The sequence below is a fragment of the Heliconius melpomene genome, chromosome 8, assembly GCF_056956725.1.
Source record: "Heliconius melpomene rosina isolate 202511_hmr_F chromosome 8, ASM5695672v1, whole genome shotgun sequence".
NCBI classification, from domain to species: Eukaryota; Metazoa; Arthropoda; class Insecta; order Lepidoptera; family Nymphalidae; genus Heliconius; species Heliconius melpomene.
Genome location: NC_140396.1, coordinates 9823806 through 9843021, shown reverse-complemented (window position 1 = coordinate 9843021; position 19216 = coordinate 9823806). Strand labels below are relative to the sequence as shown.

The 19216-nt window shown below is 35.8% G+C and overlaps 1 protein-coding gene across 6 annotated transcripts in view; it reads right to left on the bottom strand.

Moving 5' to 3' along the window:
* Positions 1–19216, bottom strand: part of atl (atlastin GTPase) — a 35704-nt gene that overhangs the window by 3110 nt on the left and 13378 nt on the right. For 3 of the 6 annotated variants that reach the window (XM_085189251.1, XM_085189249.1, XM_085189252.1), the window contains 8 exons: positions 9700–9753; positions 3874–4094; positions 3298–3447; positions 2581–2736; positions 1898–2047; positions 1247–1385; positions 782–966; positions 170–391 (listed from right to left, as the gene is read on the bottom strand). In XM_085189251.1, the coding sequence (XP_085045377.1) occupies positions 170–391; positions 782–966; positions 1247–1385; positions 1898–2047; positions 2581–2736; positions 3298–3447; positions 3874–4094; positions 9700–9753 (1277 nt within the window). The remainder of the gene's footprint in view (positions 1–169; positions 392–781; positions 967–1246; positions 1386–1897; positions 2048–2580; positions 2737–3297; positions 3448–3873; positions 4095–9699; positions 9754–19216) is intronic. The other 3 variants (XM_085189250.1, XM_085189253.1, XM_085189255.1) reach the window with 1 other exon arrangement.

The window sequence follows — 19216 nt, the reverse complement described above, 5'->3', positions numbered from 1 at the left end:
TTTATTTTATCATTTATAATATTACCAAATTGTACTTATCTCTCCTTTGGGTAATAAAGTTTATGATTTGGACGTTAACCTTTAAAAGAGAAAAAACCACCTAAACAGAACTGCTGACAAGTTGGAGAAAATTTCGAATTTATATTTAAGAAAAACTACAAGAAATTACCAATAAAAGCTGATCACAATACGCCTTGCTAAAATCATCGCCGCCCATCTTCCTCTTGGCCCTGAACGCCAGCAGCGCCTTGTCCTTGACCCTCGCGTGCTCCGCCTCCAGGAGTGTGGTTTGCAAGTAAGGGCGCGCGCCCCCACACACCTCTTCCATCAACGTCGTGTACACCTCGCGGGCCTCGGCTACTGCAGTGAGGTTGTTCGCTTCTGCTGTGGCCTGTAAGCATTATAAAATTATAGTTATCTTTTATTTTAGCTAGAATGATCCGCACATAAAATGGTATTCAGAGGAAACCTGGATACCCAGTGTTAGAACACTTGCGTTATCCACTTTCCGCCGAATTCTTGAGGCATTGTGTGTTTAGATAAATATTTCATGTCCACAAATGGGAATGGAACCCTGAATCTGTAGCGTTTTTAGTCGTACGCTTGTGCCTTTGTGCCACGACTGGCCTGAAATAGCAATTGGTAATGTGATATAATACATAATTTAGACTTCTTCGATATTTGGGAGGAGGAGGGGAACAATACAAACAAAAAAATATTTATCATTTCGAACGAGTAATTTGAGCTTTATGATTAGTACAGATACATATAATCCACTTACCACCAACATACTCTTCGGTTCCGGAAGTTCGTTCCCATGATATATATTCATATAGCTCTTGAAGTAAAACAAAAGGTCCTTAGCTCGGACCCTCTGGCCGTTTATCTGTTTGGGCACCAAATTGTGCGGCGCTAACAACATTGGCACTAGCTGTTGAAGTGCCCGTTTGAAATCCGGCTCGATATCTGAAAGAAATGGTTATTTAATTAATATTAATGGTACCCCAATACAAGATTTAGTGGGCCAGGGTTACAAGCGTGCGACTAAATGTGGCAGGTTGTGGGTTCGATTCCGATTTTTTCGAGACATATCATGTCATCCGGGAGTGGCGCAACTGAACGCTACGCATCCTTCTCACCAGTGCGATGAAAGGAACAATATAAATTCTCAATCATTCGAGGGGACTTCCATTGCGACGCGACGGTCACAATGTAATGTTTATTTAAATATATAATATTTTTTTACCAGTAAGTCGTCCATCAAAATCTGGACTAGTAGCAACACGTAGTCCAGGATGCGGCATCAGGAAACATGCTATCTCCGCGAAACACGATGTTATGTGCTTACGGAGGGACTGTAGCTCGGGGTGTTGTTTGTCTGATACCTGATACAAGACAAAAGACATTTGATATACTTCCAGACACTCTTATGAATGAAGACATCCATGGATGGAAATGTTGCAAAACTAACTTAAAATATACATGAAAGGAGAAAAAATAATTATTATAACGTAGTTTATATGCGTTTAAAATCGACACTTATGAAAACCATTTTTTTATTGGAGCAAAGAAACGGGCGACTCGCATCAACTTCGTATAAACAAAATATCTTAAAATATGCATAAAATTGTTGTTTTTAGAATCAAAATAATACATAGCAATACTAGAAAGTGCATTTTGTAATTAAAAAAAAATCTAATAACACTAATCGTCGTTTAAATTATCAATTCATTTGTCTTAACTTCACCTAAACTAGCAATCACTTACATATAATGTAATTTAAATCGTGGATTAGAAAAAGCCTTTAAAATATGAATGGATATATACATATTTTAAAGGACTTTTTATTTAAAAATTCAACGCACATCGTTTTTATGTATCAAACTATAAACCACACCTTTAACCTTCTCTGCAAGATGGTCTGTCCGCCCTGAGCTCCGTACGGTGCCTCATAAGGAAAACTCCAGTCCCGTACAACGAACTGTAGTCTCTGGAACGGCGTCCGCCCCCCGTCCTCTAACGCTAGACGCCCGTACTCTGTGAACAACTGTTATTATCGTGTTAATTATTTTAATAATTATATTGTTATTTTAATAAGGGAATAATAGTTTTAAAATGTTTATGTTTGTATGACGAGCTTAAACATTTATCCTAGATAGCTGCTATTTGGTCATATTCTTTGTATAACGCACGTTTATCTATAATTGTCCATTGACCAAACTATGTCTATTACAGTTTAGACAAATTCAAATTCAATACAATGTTTATTTAGAAGAAGTCGTGACCCGGTGGTACAAGGGTGTAACTGTAAACGCCATTGTTGTGCGTTCGATTTACACTCGGGAAATAAAATATGTAATATTTTTCATTTGCTTGCCCTGGTTAATCAAAAAAAAGGCGGTATTGAGTCCACTCTACACGCAATGCCTGCAGCGAATTCTCCAGAATGCGGCGGGCCCTGCGGAACAGAAGTATCTTAATGGAAACAGAGTATCTTAGACTAGGTTCCAAGGTTTCTCCTGCCTACCCTGCTGTGTAGCTTAAGCTTAAAAAAGAATTTATTTATAACCAGCGTTGTACCTGTAAATGCTGTAAATCGTCCTCCTGTATATTCTGTGACAGATTATATATTTGAACAGATGACAGCATAGTGGAGAGTGCGAACACTGTGGCGCAGTCGCGCACTGTGGACTCGCTGTCGAACGCGCCCTGAGTGTCCAACAAGATTATTGCTACCTGGAAACATAATCATACATATGAAATTTTCATACTACTAACTATAAACGCGCGGGTTGCGGGTTCGGTTCCCATTTGGGGGTATGAATTATTTTCATTTCATCGCTCTGGTAAGTAAGACACAAAATGTCTTGAAAAATGCAAAGAATATAATATATTTTCTGTTTATAATATTTTTTAGTATTTATTGTAATCTCATATGCCACATTTAGCAATATAGAAAAAGAACAAAAAATTGTTTAATTTTTTGTCTCTTTTTGAATTATGGTCACAAATCCCGCAAAATATTTATAATATAGAGACATTCTTTCAAATGAAATTATAATTTACACAAATTCTGTTTAAACAGGCGCATCAAACGTTATCAGATAATCCAGATCAAAGACATGTTTACTGAGTCAATTAAATTGCTGCAATGATGTTTCAACACTCATTCACCCACATACTGCAGGGTAGACAAGACAATCTATTATAAAAACATTGTTCTTCAATAGAATATAAATACGCAAAATAACTCCTGATATTTTACTACACTATGCACTATAGTACCAAAACAAATACCTTTTCACCATCCTCAAGTGTGGCCTTAAAGATCTCAGACCACATGAGTATGCCGGTGGTGTCCCGTTCAGATCCACCGCGCCAACTGAACCCGACCAGCGGGTCCTCCTCGCTGCCCAGCCATTCGCCGCCTCCGCCGCCCGCGCCGTACTGCAAAAGTTATAAATTGTATACAAAAATCAAATATAAAATTGATAAATAAAATGACAGGTTATGGGTTCAATTCCCGCACGAGGAAGTGAAATATTTAATATGTTCATTTCCTTGCTCTGGTAACGAAGCGAAGTGCGGTGTTGAATTCCACCTAGAAGTATTGAGTGTTGAGTCACTCAATGTTCAATGTCTCCAGAATTCGGCGGAAAGTGGGAAATGGAAGCGTTTGAATGGGAACAAAGTGTCTTAACAGTCGGAAACTTTAATCATACCTGGTTCAGGTCGGTAAAAAGTGCGTATCACAATTGTTTCATATATTGTCATTGTTTCAAGAATTTGTAATTACAAACAAAATAGGTAAATTCAAGCCACACTGTCGGTATGACGCCACCCGGATATGAATCATAACTCAATATAACTGACCTTCTGATGCATATACCGGAGGAAGAAGTCCAAAAGGAAAGATTTCCCTTTCCTAAACGCCCCCGCGACTGATATGACAACCGCTGATCTGTCCTTAATGTCATCTTGGAGCAGCAATTTCTCGAGGGACTCTTCATCCAGCACGAAGGAGTGGTCCGGCCCAGTGTTCACAACTTGGACGCCATGTGGACCGGTCTTTGCTGGAGCTGGCTTTTCTGTTACTGTGGAAAAGTGGAGTATATTTATGATTACTTCTTTTATGCTCTACGCTGTTTATAGCAGGATAGGCTGAGGGAACCCTGTGTGGAGAGCCTAGGTTCCTTATGCACCGCTTAACTTTCTAGATGTTATCGAGTGGCGGAACTGAACTAATATATTATAATATTTAATAAATAAAACTAAATTAAGTTTGAAATTTAAGCAAATGTAGAATTATAAATAATTTATTCCAAGTGAAAGTATAGCAAATAGGCTTTATATTAAGATAAGACAAATGTAAAGTTAAAGTGTAAAGTAAAAATAAAGTTCAATTTAATTGTTAAATAAATATAAAGTTTAACTTAATACTGTAATACAATCAAAAACCTCAAAAAAAACGTATCGAGACCGATCACGTAACGTAACACGGTGGTATTTTAGCATGATCCTCTGTGAAATAGAAACCTTTGACTTATTTACCATTTGAAATTAAACCTTAACACTATTGATATAGAGTACAGGTTTGAAGGACAGTGATAATGTGGTCATTGCCTTATAGAGCATCTCGTATATCTTTCTCACGTAGCCTCTTATGAGTCAACAATTACTTAAAAGATGTCGTCTTATTTTGTCTTCTCTTGATTATATTGTTTTTGTTTTTATAAATGTTATAACCGGTTAAATATACAATATATGTTAATACAATGCCTAATTTAAATTAAGCTTTTATTCATAGTTTATTTTTATGTGGAAATCAGTATGTAGCGGCACTCAGAAATGTTATTATCATTATAACCATATTTGTATCAATTCATATCGGTTTAATGATAGTTAAACTTAAATTAATACCTCTAAAATTTTTAGCTTTTTGAACTAACTATTATTTTAGACAGACGAAATCTGGAACCGAGTGTTAAGACACTCCATCCTCACTGAGACACTTCTTTTCCCCACTTTTACAAGTTTTATTACGTGAAATTTAGAACAGCATAGTGGTTCATAATGAAAGGTATAATACCATACCGATAATCCATTCTCGAATTTACGGCCATAACCACCTATTAATGTATAATTAATTTTAACGCAGAACTGAAATCGGAACTTTTAAATTGTCAAATAACACAGTGCTGAAAGAATGGCAAAAGAGATTTGTGAAAGAAAAGTAAGCGGTAAAACAGGTAGATGGGACCTCGGTTGATCTTCGAAAACATGGTATCAATAAAACTGGAGGAAGGTCACGTGCTCCTTGCACGAGAGTCTCCCGTCAAGGCGTGCCAAAGCGAAAGAGGTATGCAAGGATCATAACGTTTGACCCTTCGTTCTCTCTGGCTACCCACTCTGCTAGGGAGAAAGCGTGAAGCTAAGTAAATTCCTAGCTTGATCTACTGCCACAAGCCGAGATTCGATTTCTACAGGGACGCCTTTGCTGCCATCGACATCCTTTTAAGCAACCACGTAGTGCTTGCAATTTCTCAGAGACAGAGTACCTTCTTCTCTATCCACCAATACGGCTACAGCCTTAAAAAAAAGGTAAGTAAGTTTATATGCGTGTCAGACAAGGCTTATTAGAGACTGGCAACAGTTTAATCGCCGCAGTTGAATAATAATTTACATTTTACACAACACAAGTACGTTTATGTAAAACATGTTAGAGTTGATTTAAATAAACATTGACCAGGTAAGCCGATGGCATCGTGGACATGTAAATGAATGATCTATTCTATTCGATATAATTATAAACAAATATGGATGATAATCATAATCATAATAATCATAATCACAATTTATTGGTAATAACAATTACAAGTTAAGCAAGGTATGTATATTAAATTAATAATTATTATTTATCGGTATAAAAATAAACCACATTTATTTTCAACTGATTAAGTATAAAATGAACGTAATTTTATTTAATTAAGTCGATTATATAATTAATCAATTTAAATTAATAGTACAATTCAAAAATAACTCTTTTACACCAACAAAAATAAGACTAAACTTTTCACTAACATAAATGAAAACAAAACTAAAACTTGAGAACATAATGGCGGTACTTAACACCGCGCTTTGATCACTCGTTACCAAAGCGATGAAATGAAAATACTTATTAAATATTTCATTTCTTTGTATGGAAATCGAACCATAACCTGTCGCAAGTTCCTGCTCCACAACAAGCCTCAATATTATAATAATCTTATATAAGTAATAATGCAATAGGCACCATAACATAGTGTCTATACATACAAAGACATGAAGGTCAAGACCCAAGACGCTTGCAACGAACTAATCTTCCTTACTAACATTTGGTACTTGTGTAAGCAATACGTGTTCTGATGATGTACGAGCTAAATAAATATCATGTACACTACGGTCAACAAGTCGTGGCCGCCTCGAAGTTCGCGAATTGTACACTTGGGAAGAAAATTGATCAATGTAAGAATTAATCCCAAAATCAAATTTGCGCAGCTATCTAGAATTCGGAATCTCAATCTCCAGAATTCGACACAACAGGAGTGTCTTAATGGGAACGAAGTGTCTTAACACTGTTTCCCAGTTCCCTCGGGTACTGCATGAATATAAAACAAAACATATAGAGATATTTGAGGCTGTTGTGCTATAGGGAGTCCCGACGTCTAGCTGATCAACAATGAGTGTGGGTTCGCTTTCCAATCGAGGAAATTATAATATTTAAAACTGTTGTCATTTCGCCGCTCGAATAGAAACAGCGTGGTGTTGAGGTAAGGTTCCCTCTGCTTACTGCGTAAAAAGGTGTGACTATGTTTTTTTTTAACAAGTTCTAATGACCACCACGTAACTAACTTTTTTATTTACTTATAATTAAAAGGCAGTTTTTGTAAGAAAATACGTAACTATAAATTATAAGTAGGTACATCAGTAGGTTATTATTACTTCGTTTCTTTTGACGTGTTACCTAAACAACTTGTCAGTAGATATTCGCATGGATTTTATAAGCAAACAATTTATATTTATCCAAAAATGAAACGAAAATAGCAAAATTTTGTTTATTTCTTTATATAAATATAGATAATAACATTGCTGCATATCGCGAAACTCGTTGAGAGATATAGATTGTACTCGTTGAAGAAGGTTCAAATCCCGCACGTTCAATTTTATATGTTTATTAAAAAAGTATTTTTCTTTCTTAAGTGTGGAATTAAACTATAATAAAAATGTAAACGATACTAATTATGGATAAAAGAAAAATTAAAAGATTCAAAGTATTTGTTTTAGAAGAATAATCATGGTAAGTACTTGTAGTAGTGAAAACTAAAGAATATAAAAAGGTTGTGTCAATATTTTACAATCAACGCCCTTTATTATCGTCTTGTCGCAACTTAATATTTCATATTTTTATGTAAAAATACAGAACCGGCTTATAAATTATATTATTTTTAACTGAATACAAAGATATCAATTATGATTTAATGGCAGCTAAACTGCTATTATTCGGATTCTATTAAAAAACCGCCAAATGGATATTTTTGAGTGCAGATAAATGTAAGTAGATTTGAAATAATACTTTATATATGAAGTATGGCAGAGAAAATGTTCGTTCTACGGGATAAAGCGTGAAGGATATGACGTAAGCAAAAGCTTGTTCTGGCAGAGGTATGAATTAATCTCGAGGTTATATCTCCTTCGTATATCCTAAAGGCGGCGGTCGCTGCAAGGCGATTGATATTGAATTGCAATCATATTATAACTTTCAAAAGTCAATTCTTTGTTTATAGTTTTTATTCAATTCGTAATTTAGAATATTATAAATGGAAGTAAATAAAGTTTGGAATTGTTAAGAAGTAAGAAAATGTTAAAAAATACCATTAAATAGCTTTTACTAGTGGCTTTCCCCCCAGTGGTCATAAGATATCAAAACGATTATCAGGATTTAATAAAGCTAGTAGCTATAGCCTCCTTTTATAGAGTAAACTTCACATACAGGGTGAGTCATATTGAACTTTCCGGTTTTGGAAGGACGTTGCACGAAGAAGGGAAGGAGTAGAAGGGTGGGGATGGTGTCATTAGACGCGCTATGACATGCAGTTTTAGTGTGAGCAATGGCTTGGTCGGGACAACATCGTGCGTTCGTAGTTGAAGAGTTTATTAAAAATGGCGGCTCCGTGATCACAACACAGCGTGCGTTCCGTTTACATTTTGCTATTGGTCGACGTGATCCCATTCCCACTGGACCAACAATCAGAAATTGGGTATCAAATTTTAGAGCAACATCATCAGCATTAAAAACAAGACCACAAGGCCGAATTAGGACGTCAACGTCAGCGGCAAACGTGGATAGAGTGCGGGCTTCAATTCAACAATCCCCTCGGCGTTCTGTTCGGAAACATGCCGCTTCACTAGGATTATCTTTCAGTAGTGTCCGCAGAATACTGCATAGAGACCTTAAATTTCACCCATACAAGATTCAGGTAGTGTAAGAATTAACAGTTAGAGACTTAGACACACGAACAAATTTATGCCGCGACATTCAGCAGATCCCCCGCACTGCTGTTTTGATCTTCAGTGATGAGGCACATTTTCACCTCGCCGGAACTGTCAACAAACAGAATTTTCGATACTGGGCTGAGAATAACCCACGAAACCTACACGAACGACCACTTCACAGCCCTCGAGTGACAGTGTGGTGCGCTATTGCAGAGTTTGGTGTGTGGGGTCCCTATTTTTTTTGAAGAAGATGGTCAAGTCGTCACAGTTACCTCTGCTCGGTATTGCGACATGCTTGAAACTTTTCTGAAACCGAAATTGGAGGAATTAACGCAGAATCATGACAACGATAACATCTGGTTCCAACAAGATGGTGCTACAGCCCATACATCCAGGCGTTCAATGGAAATCCTGCTAATCAAATGTTTCCCGGTCATCTCATTTCTTTGCGAGGTGACGTTGGGTGGCCGCCGAGATCACCTGATTTAACCCCCTGCGATTTCTTTCTCTGGGGTTACCTGAAGGAAAAGGTGTACACGCATCGTCCCCGAACCATCGATGAACTGAAGGCTGCAATCACGGAAGAAATCAATGCTATTCCGCTGAATATGACTCGACGAGTAATGGACAACTTCCGGGAAAGGCTTCAGCAGTGTGTGGTCAATGGAGGTAGACATTTACAGGATATCATTTTTAAAACCAACTAAATTAAAACTGCATGTTATGTGCTTTCAAACAATAAAATAATTTTTACTGCATGTCGCTTTGTTTTTAATACACACCTTATTGAAATCGGAAAGTTCAATATGACTCACCCTGTATAAATATAATAACTCAAAAAACAAAATTTTCAATTTGGACCAGTAATTCCTGAGATTAGCTTTAACCAAAGAAATCTTCAGTTTACAATATTAGTATAGTATAAATAACTTTTTTTAAATTTTCTAAGTAAGCTGTAGAAAGAAACCAAAATGGTAGTCGCAACTTTCAATATCAGATTGCTAAATAAGTATCATATCTTGGTAGGAATAAGCGTAAGAAAAAGAGTATATTACAAGAAAAACTGCCTATATACAGAAATATAATATACAAGAAAATAAAAAGACTAACTTCACATAGAGAAACAAATAAAAGCGACACGAAGCGACACACAGACATAAGACTTACAATTTTTACTTTTCCCTGAAACCTGCAAACAAAGCTTCCCGACCACCTCATTTCCTGAAATAATAATTGTATATAAATTCTATATACGCAAATACATGGAAAAGAATAAAAAAAAGCACTAACATAAATACTGATATACTATAAATAAGAAAGAGGAAAACCTTCTCTGTTCTCTTTCTTTTGCTTCTCGCTGTATCTCCCATATGCCTACCGTGCGCTAGGTAGACCGTAACTAGTGTGGACACTTAGTTCACCACTATCAGAAGATATTTCGAGTCGTTCAAATAATTTATTTCCCGAGTGGAAATCGAATCCACAGCCGTATCGTAACAGTCATACACCTATGCCACTTTGGCCACTAACGGCAAATTAATTTGTATAAAATGAATTCACATTATTCAATAAATAATAAGCTTTATTAGTAAAAGCTATCTATTCACGTCGTTCCTTTCGAACTTTGGCTGAATGCGAATCAGTTGTTGCCAGGACTCATTGAGAACTATTTACGATACAACACAGAGATATGCCATTCTAATATTTATTACGTAATAAATACGAACTATATTTGCATAATTCAGTTACGAAATATACGAAAATGGTGGCTATTGTGAATTAATCATTGTCGGTAACAGACTATATCGATTTTGCAAGGCATTTTGATGTCAATACTCATATAAATAAAATTCAATTTAACGTGTTAAAATAAAACAATATAACACTATGCCCTCGAATAAAAAACTATGTAAGCTTTTCAAAAGTCGTATGGCAAGGTCGAAACGATCGTTAAGGTTTTGAACAGACACGCATTAGTTGAATTGACGGTAATTGGGTTTGAATCCGGAAACGGTAATCACGTGAAGATATTTCTAGCGTACTTACATGCCATTTAACTGAGGCCGTCGTTGCAGTGGCACAGGACGCATCAAAAATTAGGCGAAAATTAGGTGAAAGTGGAGAGCGGAATATCTAAGCACTCTCCTCTATACCAACCACGCTTTATGCGGAATACATCGTGAATTTTTTTGTGTCTCTTGATAAGATGAAATTACCTGACCTGTATTAACCTTGTAATGTTTTAAATGTCTAATATACAGCTGCACGCAGAGACGTCAATATGCAAATAACTAGCATTAAATTGATTTGTACCAATTGTATGGTACTGTAAAATGTACTAATTTACGTAACGATTCGTATACTATATTCACATTCCTAATGTACAGCGCTTACTTTGAAGTATTTTAATAATAATTAATTATTTTAATGCAAGCAAAGTAATGAAGGTCAAAGTATACGAAATTCTTTTTTTTTTTTAATTAAAAAAATATCTTTTCCTAAAGTTTATTAACCAAACAATATATACTACATAATGTAAAAATGTCAGGTGCTAAGTATAATAAAATACTTAATAACCACAATTTATTGTTCCTCTTTTACGTATACACACTTCTAACACTGTTTCTATATAACACTTTACACTTATACACGTTTTAAAACTCATAGTTCCAACAATGACACTGATTTTAAATACTTGAACACTGTCACAATTTTACACCTTACGACAGGCAGAATAACGACGTACTGACTCAATCCATCAAAAACGTCACTTTTTATAGCCGTTCCCTTCCTCTTTTATAAATAATTATGTGGGTATTATTATTTTATATTCTGTAAAATACCCTCACACTGACAATTGTCTTACAGTTCGGCCGTCCTGCACCGAAACACGACCTCGTGTATCCAAAAAAAAAAAAAAAACAAAGCTAAAAGAATAACTATGGTTCATAACTTTTACATAATGTCTCTTACAAAAAAGATTTACAGCTTTTACAAACAATATTTGAAGGCAATCTGCCATGTTAAACTAGGGCCAATTTTTACTTATGTAACCTGGTTCAATTTGCTAACCTTAACCTGCGGCAATCTGCTCACTTTAACCTGTGGCAACCTGCCCACTTTAACTTGCGATAACTTGCCCATTTTAAGATGCGGCATTTACATTTTAATCTGTTAAAATCTACCCACCTTAACCTGCGGAAATCTGTTCACCTTAACCTACGGCAATCTGCCTACTTTAACTTGCGGCAATCTGCCCATTTTAAACTGTGGCAATCTGCCCAACTAAACCTGCAAAATCTACTCACCTTAACCTGCGGAAAACTGTCCACCTTTACTTGCGGCCATCAGCCCATTTTAAACTGCGGCAATCAGCCCATTTTAAGCTGCAGTAATCTACCCATTTTAATCTGTGGCAATCTGCTCACCTAAACCTGCAAAAATCTACTAACCTTAACCTGCGGAAATCTGTTTACCTTAACTTGCGGCAATATGTCCCTCCTCACAGTGCTCCTCCTCGACTCCCACTGGCTGCGAGCCAGCGAAGATTAGAATCTTCCGTGAAACGTGGCGGCAGAAGCCTGCTAGGCACCTTACGGAGTCAAAGATGATGTTGTCAACGTTGAAGGTCTGCTCGAGGTAGCTCGCAGCAGCTACCTGCGCGTCTTCTTGGCCCAAGTTGGTAGGTGATCAGCTTTGCGGCAATCTGTTCCTCCTCACAGTGCTCCTCCTCGACTCCCACTGGCTGCGAGCCAGCGAAGATTAGAATCCTCCGTGAAACGTGGCGGCAGAAGCCTGCTAGGCACCTTACGGAGTCAAAGATGATGTTGTCACCGTTGATGGTCTGCTCGAGGTAGCTCGCAGCAGCTACCTGCGCGTCTACTTGGCCCAAATTGGGAGGTGATCAGCTTTGTGGCAATTTGTTTACCTGAAACTGGGGCAATCTGCCCACATGAAGCTGGGGCAATCTGCCCACATGAAGCTGGGGCAATCTGCCCACATGAAGCCGAGGCAATCTGCCCACATGAAGCCGAGGCAATCTGCCCACATGAAGCCGAGACAATCTGCCCACATGAAGCCGAGGCAATCTGTCCATATGAAGCTGGGGCAATCAATCTACCCACATGAAACTGGGACAATCTGTCCACATGAAACTGGGACAATCTGTCCACATGAAACTGGGACAATCTGTCCACATGAAACTGAGACAATCTGTCCACATAAAACTGGGACAATCTGTCAACATAAAATTGGTACAATCTACCTAACCGAAACTAGGGACCATTTACCCAACCGAGACTGGGGGCAATCTACCTAACCGAAACTGAGGGCAATCTACCCAACCGAAACTGGCAGCAACCTGCCCAACTGAAACTGGCAGCAACCTGCCCAACTGAAACTGGAGCAATCTGTCCAACTGAAACTGTAGCAATCTGTCCAACTGAAACTGGAGGCAATCTGCCCAACTAAGACCAGGGCAATCTGCCCAACTGACATTGGAGGCAATCTGCCCAACTGAACCAGGGGCAATCTGCCCAACTGAAACTAGGGCAATGTGCCCAACTGAAACTAGGGCAATGTGCCCATCTTTTACTGGGGCAATCTGCCCATCATTTACTGAGGCAATCTGCCCATCTTGAACTGGGGCAATCTGCCCATCTTGAACTGGGGCAATCTGCCCATCTTGAACTGGGGCAATCTGCCCATCTTGAACTGGGGCAATCTGCCCATCTTGAACTAGAGCAATTGCTCTAAAACTAAATCTTAAACTATACATTAAACATCACAATTCACTTAGAAGTAAATAAATCCATATACATGTATACTTTATCTACGTGACATAAGTATACACTGTATACTATACTTTTAACTTCACTTAACTCCATGCTTTATATAGATAAAGCATTATCCCTAGCGGGGCAATCAGAGGTAAAGGAGTGCCAAACGCCACGGCCCCTACATACCTCCCTCGCCATAGCCTCGTCCACCGTCATCAACCTTCATACATGCTATTTATTTAATAGTATTAAAATTTATCTAGACTGTTTATCAACTTATACAAGACTTCATTAAATTAAATAATTCGAGACTGACATTCGTTATCATTATGACTATCCGATTTGGCTTGAGAATCACTATCGTCAGAAAGACGGTCAACACTACCCACGCTCTAACTTTATCTATAGCCACTATTGCTCTATAAAAACCCCTCTACACTTTTTGTAATTGGGAGAATATCTTAAATGTCATATTTGTTCTTTTGTTAAAAACTTGTAACCTTTTTATTACGAAAAACTAACAAAAAATTCGTTTGGTACTTACACGGCGGTTCTTTTATACTATTATATATTTAACCCTTTTTTTTTATACTTGATCTATAATTTTATTACGAATTGTTTCTCTATTTTATTTTCTATATCTACGCTTAATGACTTTAACATAAGACTATCAGAGTTGCTACTCACATTTCAAACCTTAGTCGGCGTTCAACCGATTCCTTTATTATGAATATAATTTAACAACACAATTATTGTCTACAATTGCTAACGATTGAATTAAAGTACGTATTAAACAGCACTAGCAATACTATATAGAATATTGCTATTTATTAATAGTAATGACACTTTGAATTAAGTAGATTCATTTACTGTATAAAAAGTACTTGTAACTAGCACCAGCAACACTGTATTCTATTTCCTTTTGTATAACTTTTATTTATAAGACCTCTAAACAGTCTGTTATTCTCAATTCAATTATAACTAATAATTAATGACACCTTGATTTGTAAATAATACTCTGACAAATATATTTACTTTCTATATTGTACAAATTTAAAATATAAAAGTAGCTCATTTGATAGTAAGCTCGAAAATATACAAATAAACAATTTGTTTAGCTATGAGAGTCCAACAGAACATGACGCTGCTCGCCTTGCTATTCTTATATTCAAACCACTACTGGAACATATATCTCCACCTGCTCATTAGATCGTGGAGTAGAGATAACGGTAACAATGGGCTTAACACGTCATTCGTGTTTTTAAATGTCTGTCTTATAAGTCAACTATCTGGTCAGTCTAACTGAAGTAGTAAATATAAAATATAACATTTTATATTGTAATTGCATAATTAGCATCTGTTCCTCTAACTGGTTGTATTATTTCATAGTTTAAGAAAATATGTCAATGATTCACAACAATTAACTATTTTTATTACTAATCTTTTAGGTTTTGTTAGGTGCCTTGTGATAAACACAATATAAACATAACCGTACGTATTTTTTTTGCACTTTGTTGAATTTACTTGAAACATAAATGACTACATCAGTGTTCTGTTTATCTTTTAAAACTGGATTAAGACTTAAAACATCCGCGTGGCTCATTTTACTAGCCATACTATTCGATGTGCCAATTACATTACGGAATCTAGCGCTAGCAGTGAGAAACTCGAGGAATTAACACGTTTTTCAAAAGTTGCCCGCAATGAATACAATATGTCACCAAATTAACCTTTAGACCAGTGAATAAAATCTAAAGCGCCATAACGCAGAAACTACCGCACTATTATCAATTAATTTAATTTGCTAGATCACCAACCACAAAACAATTTCGATATGTATTCCATTAATGAAATATGTTAAAGTTACTTTAAGTTGGGGTCTGCTTATTTAAATTACTATTATTACTTTAATATTTTTTTAAACACATATCTTTTAACTTTATTTTGACAGCTTATTTCTTTGTCTTCAACAAGTTGATTTTAGAATAAGTTTACAATTTTTATCGTCAGTTATTACATCTACCATTGCTATACACTAACCATTGTTAAACCGTTGTTTGATGCTTTGACCTTAAGACTTTTTTTTGTTCAATTCTACTAAATGATAATACTGCGGGTATTATAATTTTATTTAGCTATTATTTTAAAATTATCGTAAGTCTTAAACATTATAAATGTTTGTTCTGTAACAGCATAACCTAAGTAAATAGAATAGTAAATATTCATTAGACACTAAGCACTTCCGTTATTGCCAAAATGCCATCAATAATAATTTAAATATCATAACTGTCTACGGGTGTAACTGTCGAGTTACCAAAACCTATCGAAGGCTCCGTTTCATCCTTATTTCACTTAATATACTACTGACCTTTTATTTCACTTAAAGTTCCTAGTTTAATGAAAGAATTCAAAACAATGCCGTTTACTGAGAACACGTCACCGATTGTATTACTTTTTTTTTGATTACATTTTCACTTAGTTCATTTACGCGATTCACTTTTCTACAGACTTTAACTAAGTAAACTATAACATGACATTTAGCACACTGTTAGATTTGTTATAAAGGATACTTTAATTATAGCGACTACTTTGACTTTTGAATCTTAATATCTTATTAAAATTTTGTTATCATATTGTGCCGCTTCTGCACTTCTACTTGATGATTAATATTACTGTTACTATTAATAAAATCCTCGTACCTTCATAACGATGCTTACTTCAAGGAAGACGATTTTCATTGTCTTCTTTAGAAGATGGCTATCTGCACGGCTGTCACGCGGCAAACATACTGTTCACGCTTCGGCTTATAAACATGATCGCTGTTGCTTTGTTGAACACTACTACCACGCACACTGGCACGCCTGCTACCACGCACCTACGCCTGCTGAGACGTCCCTGTACCTCACGTTCACGTCTTCTGCGATTTCGACTGTACCTTCTGCTACTTGGACGGCGACCATAACTATGCTTTTGACTACAACTTCGGTTATTACGGTTGCCGTGATCGCTTCCGCTGATTATCTCCGCGTCTATTCTGTCTACGATCACCGTCGCAGACGTACCGTGTTGGTCGTCGTGCGCCGGTTAGTCTGCTTTGGGCGTAGTAATAACACCAGTTATCTTTAGGTGCTGGATCCCACTTCTGACATTTGTAAAAATGTCAGGTGCTAAGTATAATAGAATACTTAATAACCACAATTTATTGTTCCTCTTTTACGTATACACACTTCTAACACTGTTTCTATATAACACTTTACACTTATACACGTTTTAAAACTCATAGTTCCAACAATGACACTGATTTTAAATACTTGAACACTGTCACAATTTTACACCTTACGACAGGCAGAATAACGACGTACTGACTCAATCCATCAAAAACGTCACTTTTTATAGCCGTTCCCTTCCTCTTTTATAAATAATTATGTGGGTATTATTATTTTATATTCTGTAAAATACCCTCACACTGACAATTGTCTTACAATAATTATATAATATTGATAAATGTATCTACTTATTTTATTTAAGAACAACAAAAAAATATTAATAAAAACGACGGATATAAAAAAAAAACAACGCAAAAAAATGAAAAAATTAATAATAAATATAAACACAATATTATGACAAAATATTATGATATATTTTTTCCTTATAGTATACGGTATTATTAACAGAGTTCTGTGACCTTACAGGCAATTTGCGTACGAGAACGTGCAACAGGTCACCTGTTGCTGTAACATATTGCAATATTAATAAATATTTTTTTTTTTCAGCTTTACGTTGTATCCCGTCCACAGCAGGGTAGGCAGAGGGAACCTAATGTTAAGACACTCCGTTCCCCACTTTCCGCCGAATTCCGGAGACATTGCGTGGGTCATTCCTCTGATCGGAATCGAACTCTATCGTATTTACCGTCAGATGTTGTCGCACTACGCCACAGTCGCCAGCATAACTTAATAACGCTAATAAAAACTTCAAAATACATAGGATTGACCTCGATATAGAGGTCAAGAGACTTTTTGATGAAATTAGCGTCATACGAATTCTAAGTCATACGAACTTACAAATTACGATATATAATAAAAAAAATGGTAAAATTTATCTACCTATCAAACTAATGCCAAAACTATAAAAAAAAAAAAAGATTACTGACACTAAATACATACAACATCAATTAACTTACACAAGAAAACTTACTGTCAATTAACAATTAATAGACGTCTATGAGCAAAACTAAAATATTCTATATAAAAAGTAAAACTTAGTTTCACCTTAACACTAACGGTAACGTATATTTGCTGGGCCATCTGTTAGCACATATCATCTACTCAAGACCTGTCTCGGGCACTATTCATAGTCAGGTTATTGACATGAACACCTAATATTTGGGAATGCGCCAGTTACGTGCAAACGTAATGTATGATTCCAACATTGCAAACGAATTTAGGATTGTCTATGAATAGTTTTCAGCCTCAAGGAATGACGGTGGGAGCAGATGCAAGAGTATTGATTTAGATATGAAGTAATAGTGATTTACTATAAAAAAAGCCTCCTTTTCTTACAGAGGTCGGTTAAAAAACTAGCTTTTAGCTTCCCACTTCGTTTGTGATGGTTATATATATGACACATTCTAAGTCATTTACGTTTTTATAAAACGCTATCAAGACAGATCGGTCTTGACATGTCGTTTTGCATTCATAAATTATATATCTATCAATAAAAACAGCATTCCAAGATCGATCTCAGATCGGAGAACGATTTACAAATACGGCCCTAAGTTACTTAACGTGCTTTACTATAAAACTGCGTCAAACCAAAATTACCAATGAATATAAAAAAAAATGTTAAAAACTTACAAACAACAATGCTAAAACATGTGACGTCATAACTTAGTAACGTCGTATGTGTTTATATAAACATCCGTTTAACAAGGAAGATACTTCTATAAATTTTTTAATTTTTTAATCATCTTTAGTTTTAACCAAAGTGTTACTTAACTACATTTCACTTCTTTCTCATTTTCCGTCCATATTAGAGAATTTCTTTATAGGTCCTCTTTAAATTAAGCCACAAGCGTAGTCTAAATTTAAAGCTTTATTTTAACACTAGAGACTCCCAAGCGACTTCGCCCGCTCCCTTTTTAGAGGGTTAGTTATATTAACTAGAAACTGTCTCAGTCCACTAAAGAAGTAGATAATTTTAGTCCAACAATTCCCTACGACAGCATTAACCATAAACATAAATTTTGGTTCCCAAAATATACTTTTAAAGTATCTAATTTTAAAGTAAAATTCTTAAAGTTACATTAGTTTGTCGCCGGCATGCAAAGTGGATATGTTATCACTATATTTAGATCATTTAACGGTATGGATTTATTAGAGTCAGTATTGTTAGCGTTGTTTCTGAAATATTCTTCTAAAACAAAAATTTTCCTATCTTACAGAGTATCTAGAAAGAATTTCGTTGTTATTTTGTACTCCACTTTCCGCATTGTATCAACGAATATATTTAAGAATGTACTAGATCGCGGAACTTAACGCCACATTTTTTCTTATCTTACTGTTAAATAGAAATTAATTTGAACATAAATATATACAAAATAAGAAAAATCTTTAAAAATAAAAAAAATACCTACATATAAAGTTCTTATTAATAAACACAACACTTCTATTAAAATTGAGGCATATACATATAAATACATTTATAAAATATGTTTAAGTACGTGGCTGGACGTCGGCCAACGAGTTTATATCAATATTCACGTGCAATTTAACCTGATTCAATGTTTATGTGACTTCTTATATCATCTATGTTTATTTATAACTAGCGGTCCGCTCGCGGCTTCGCCCGCGTGGACTACGTTATTGTTAATTTCTGTCTCCATGAGTACCTACGTCATATAAGTG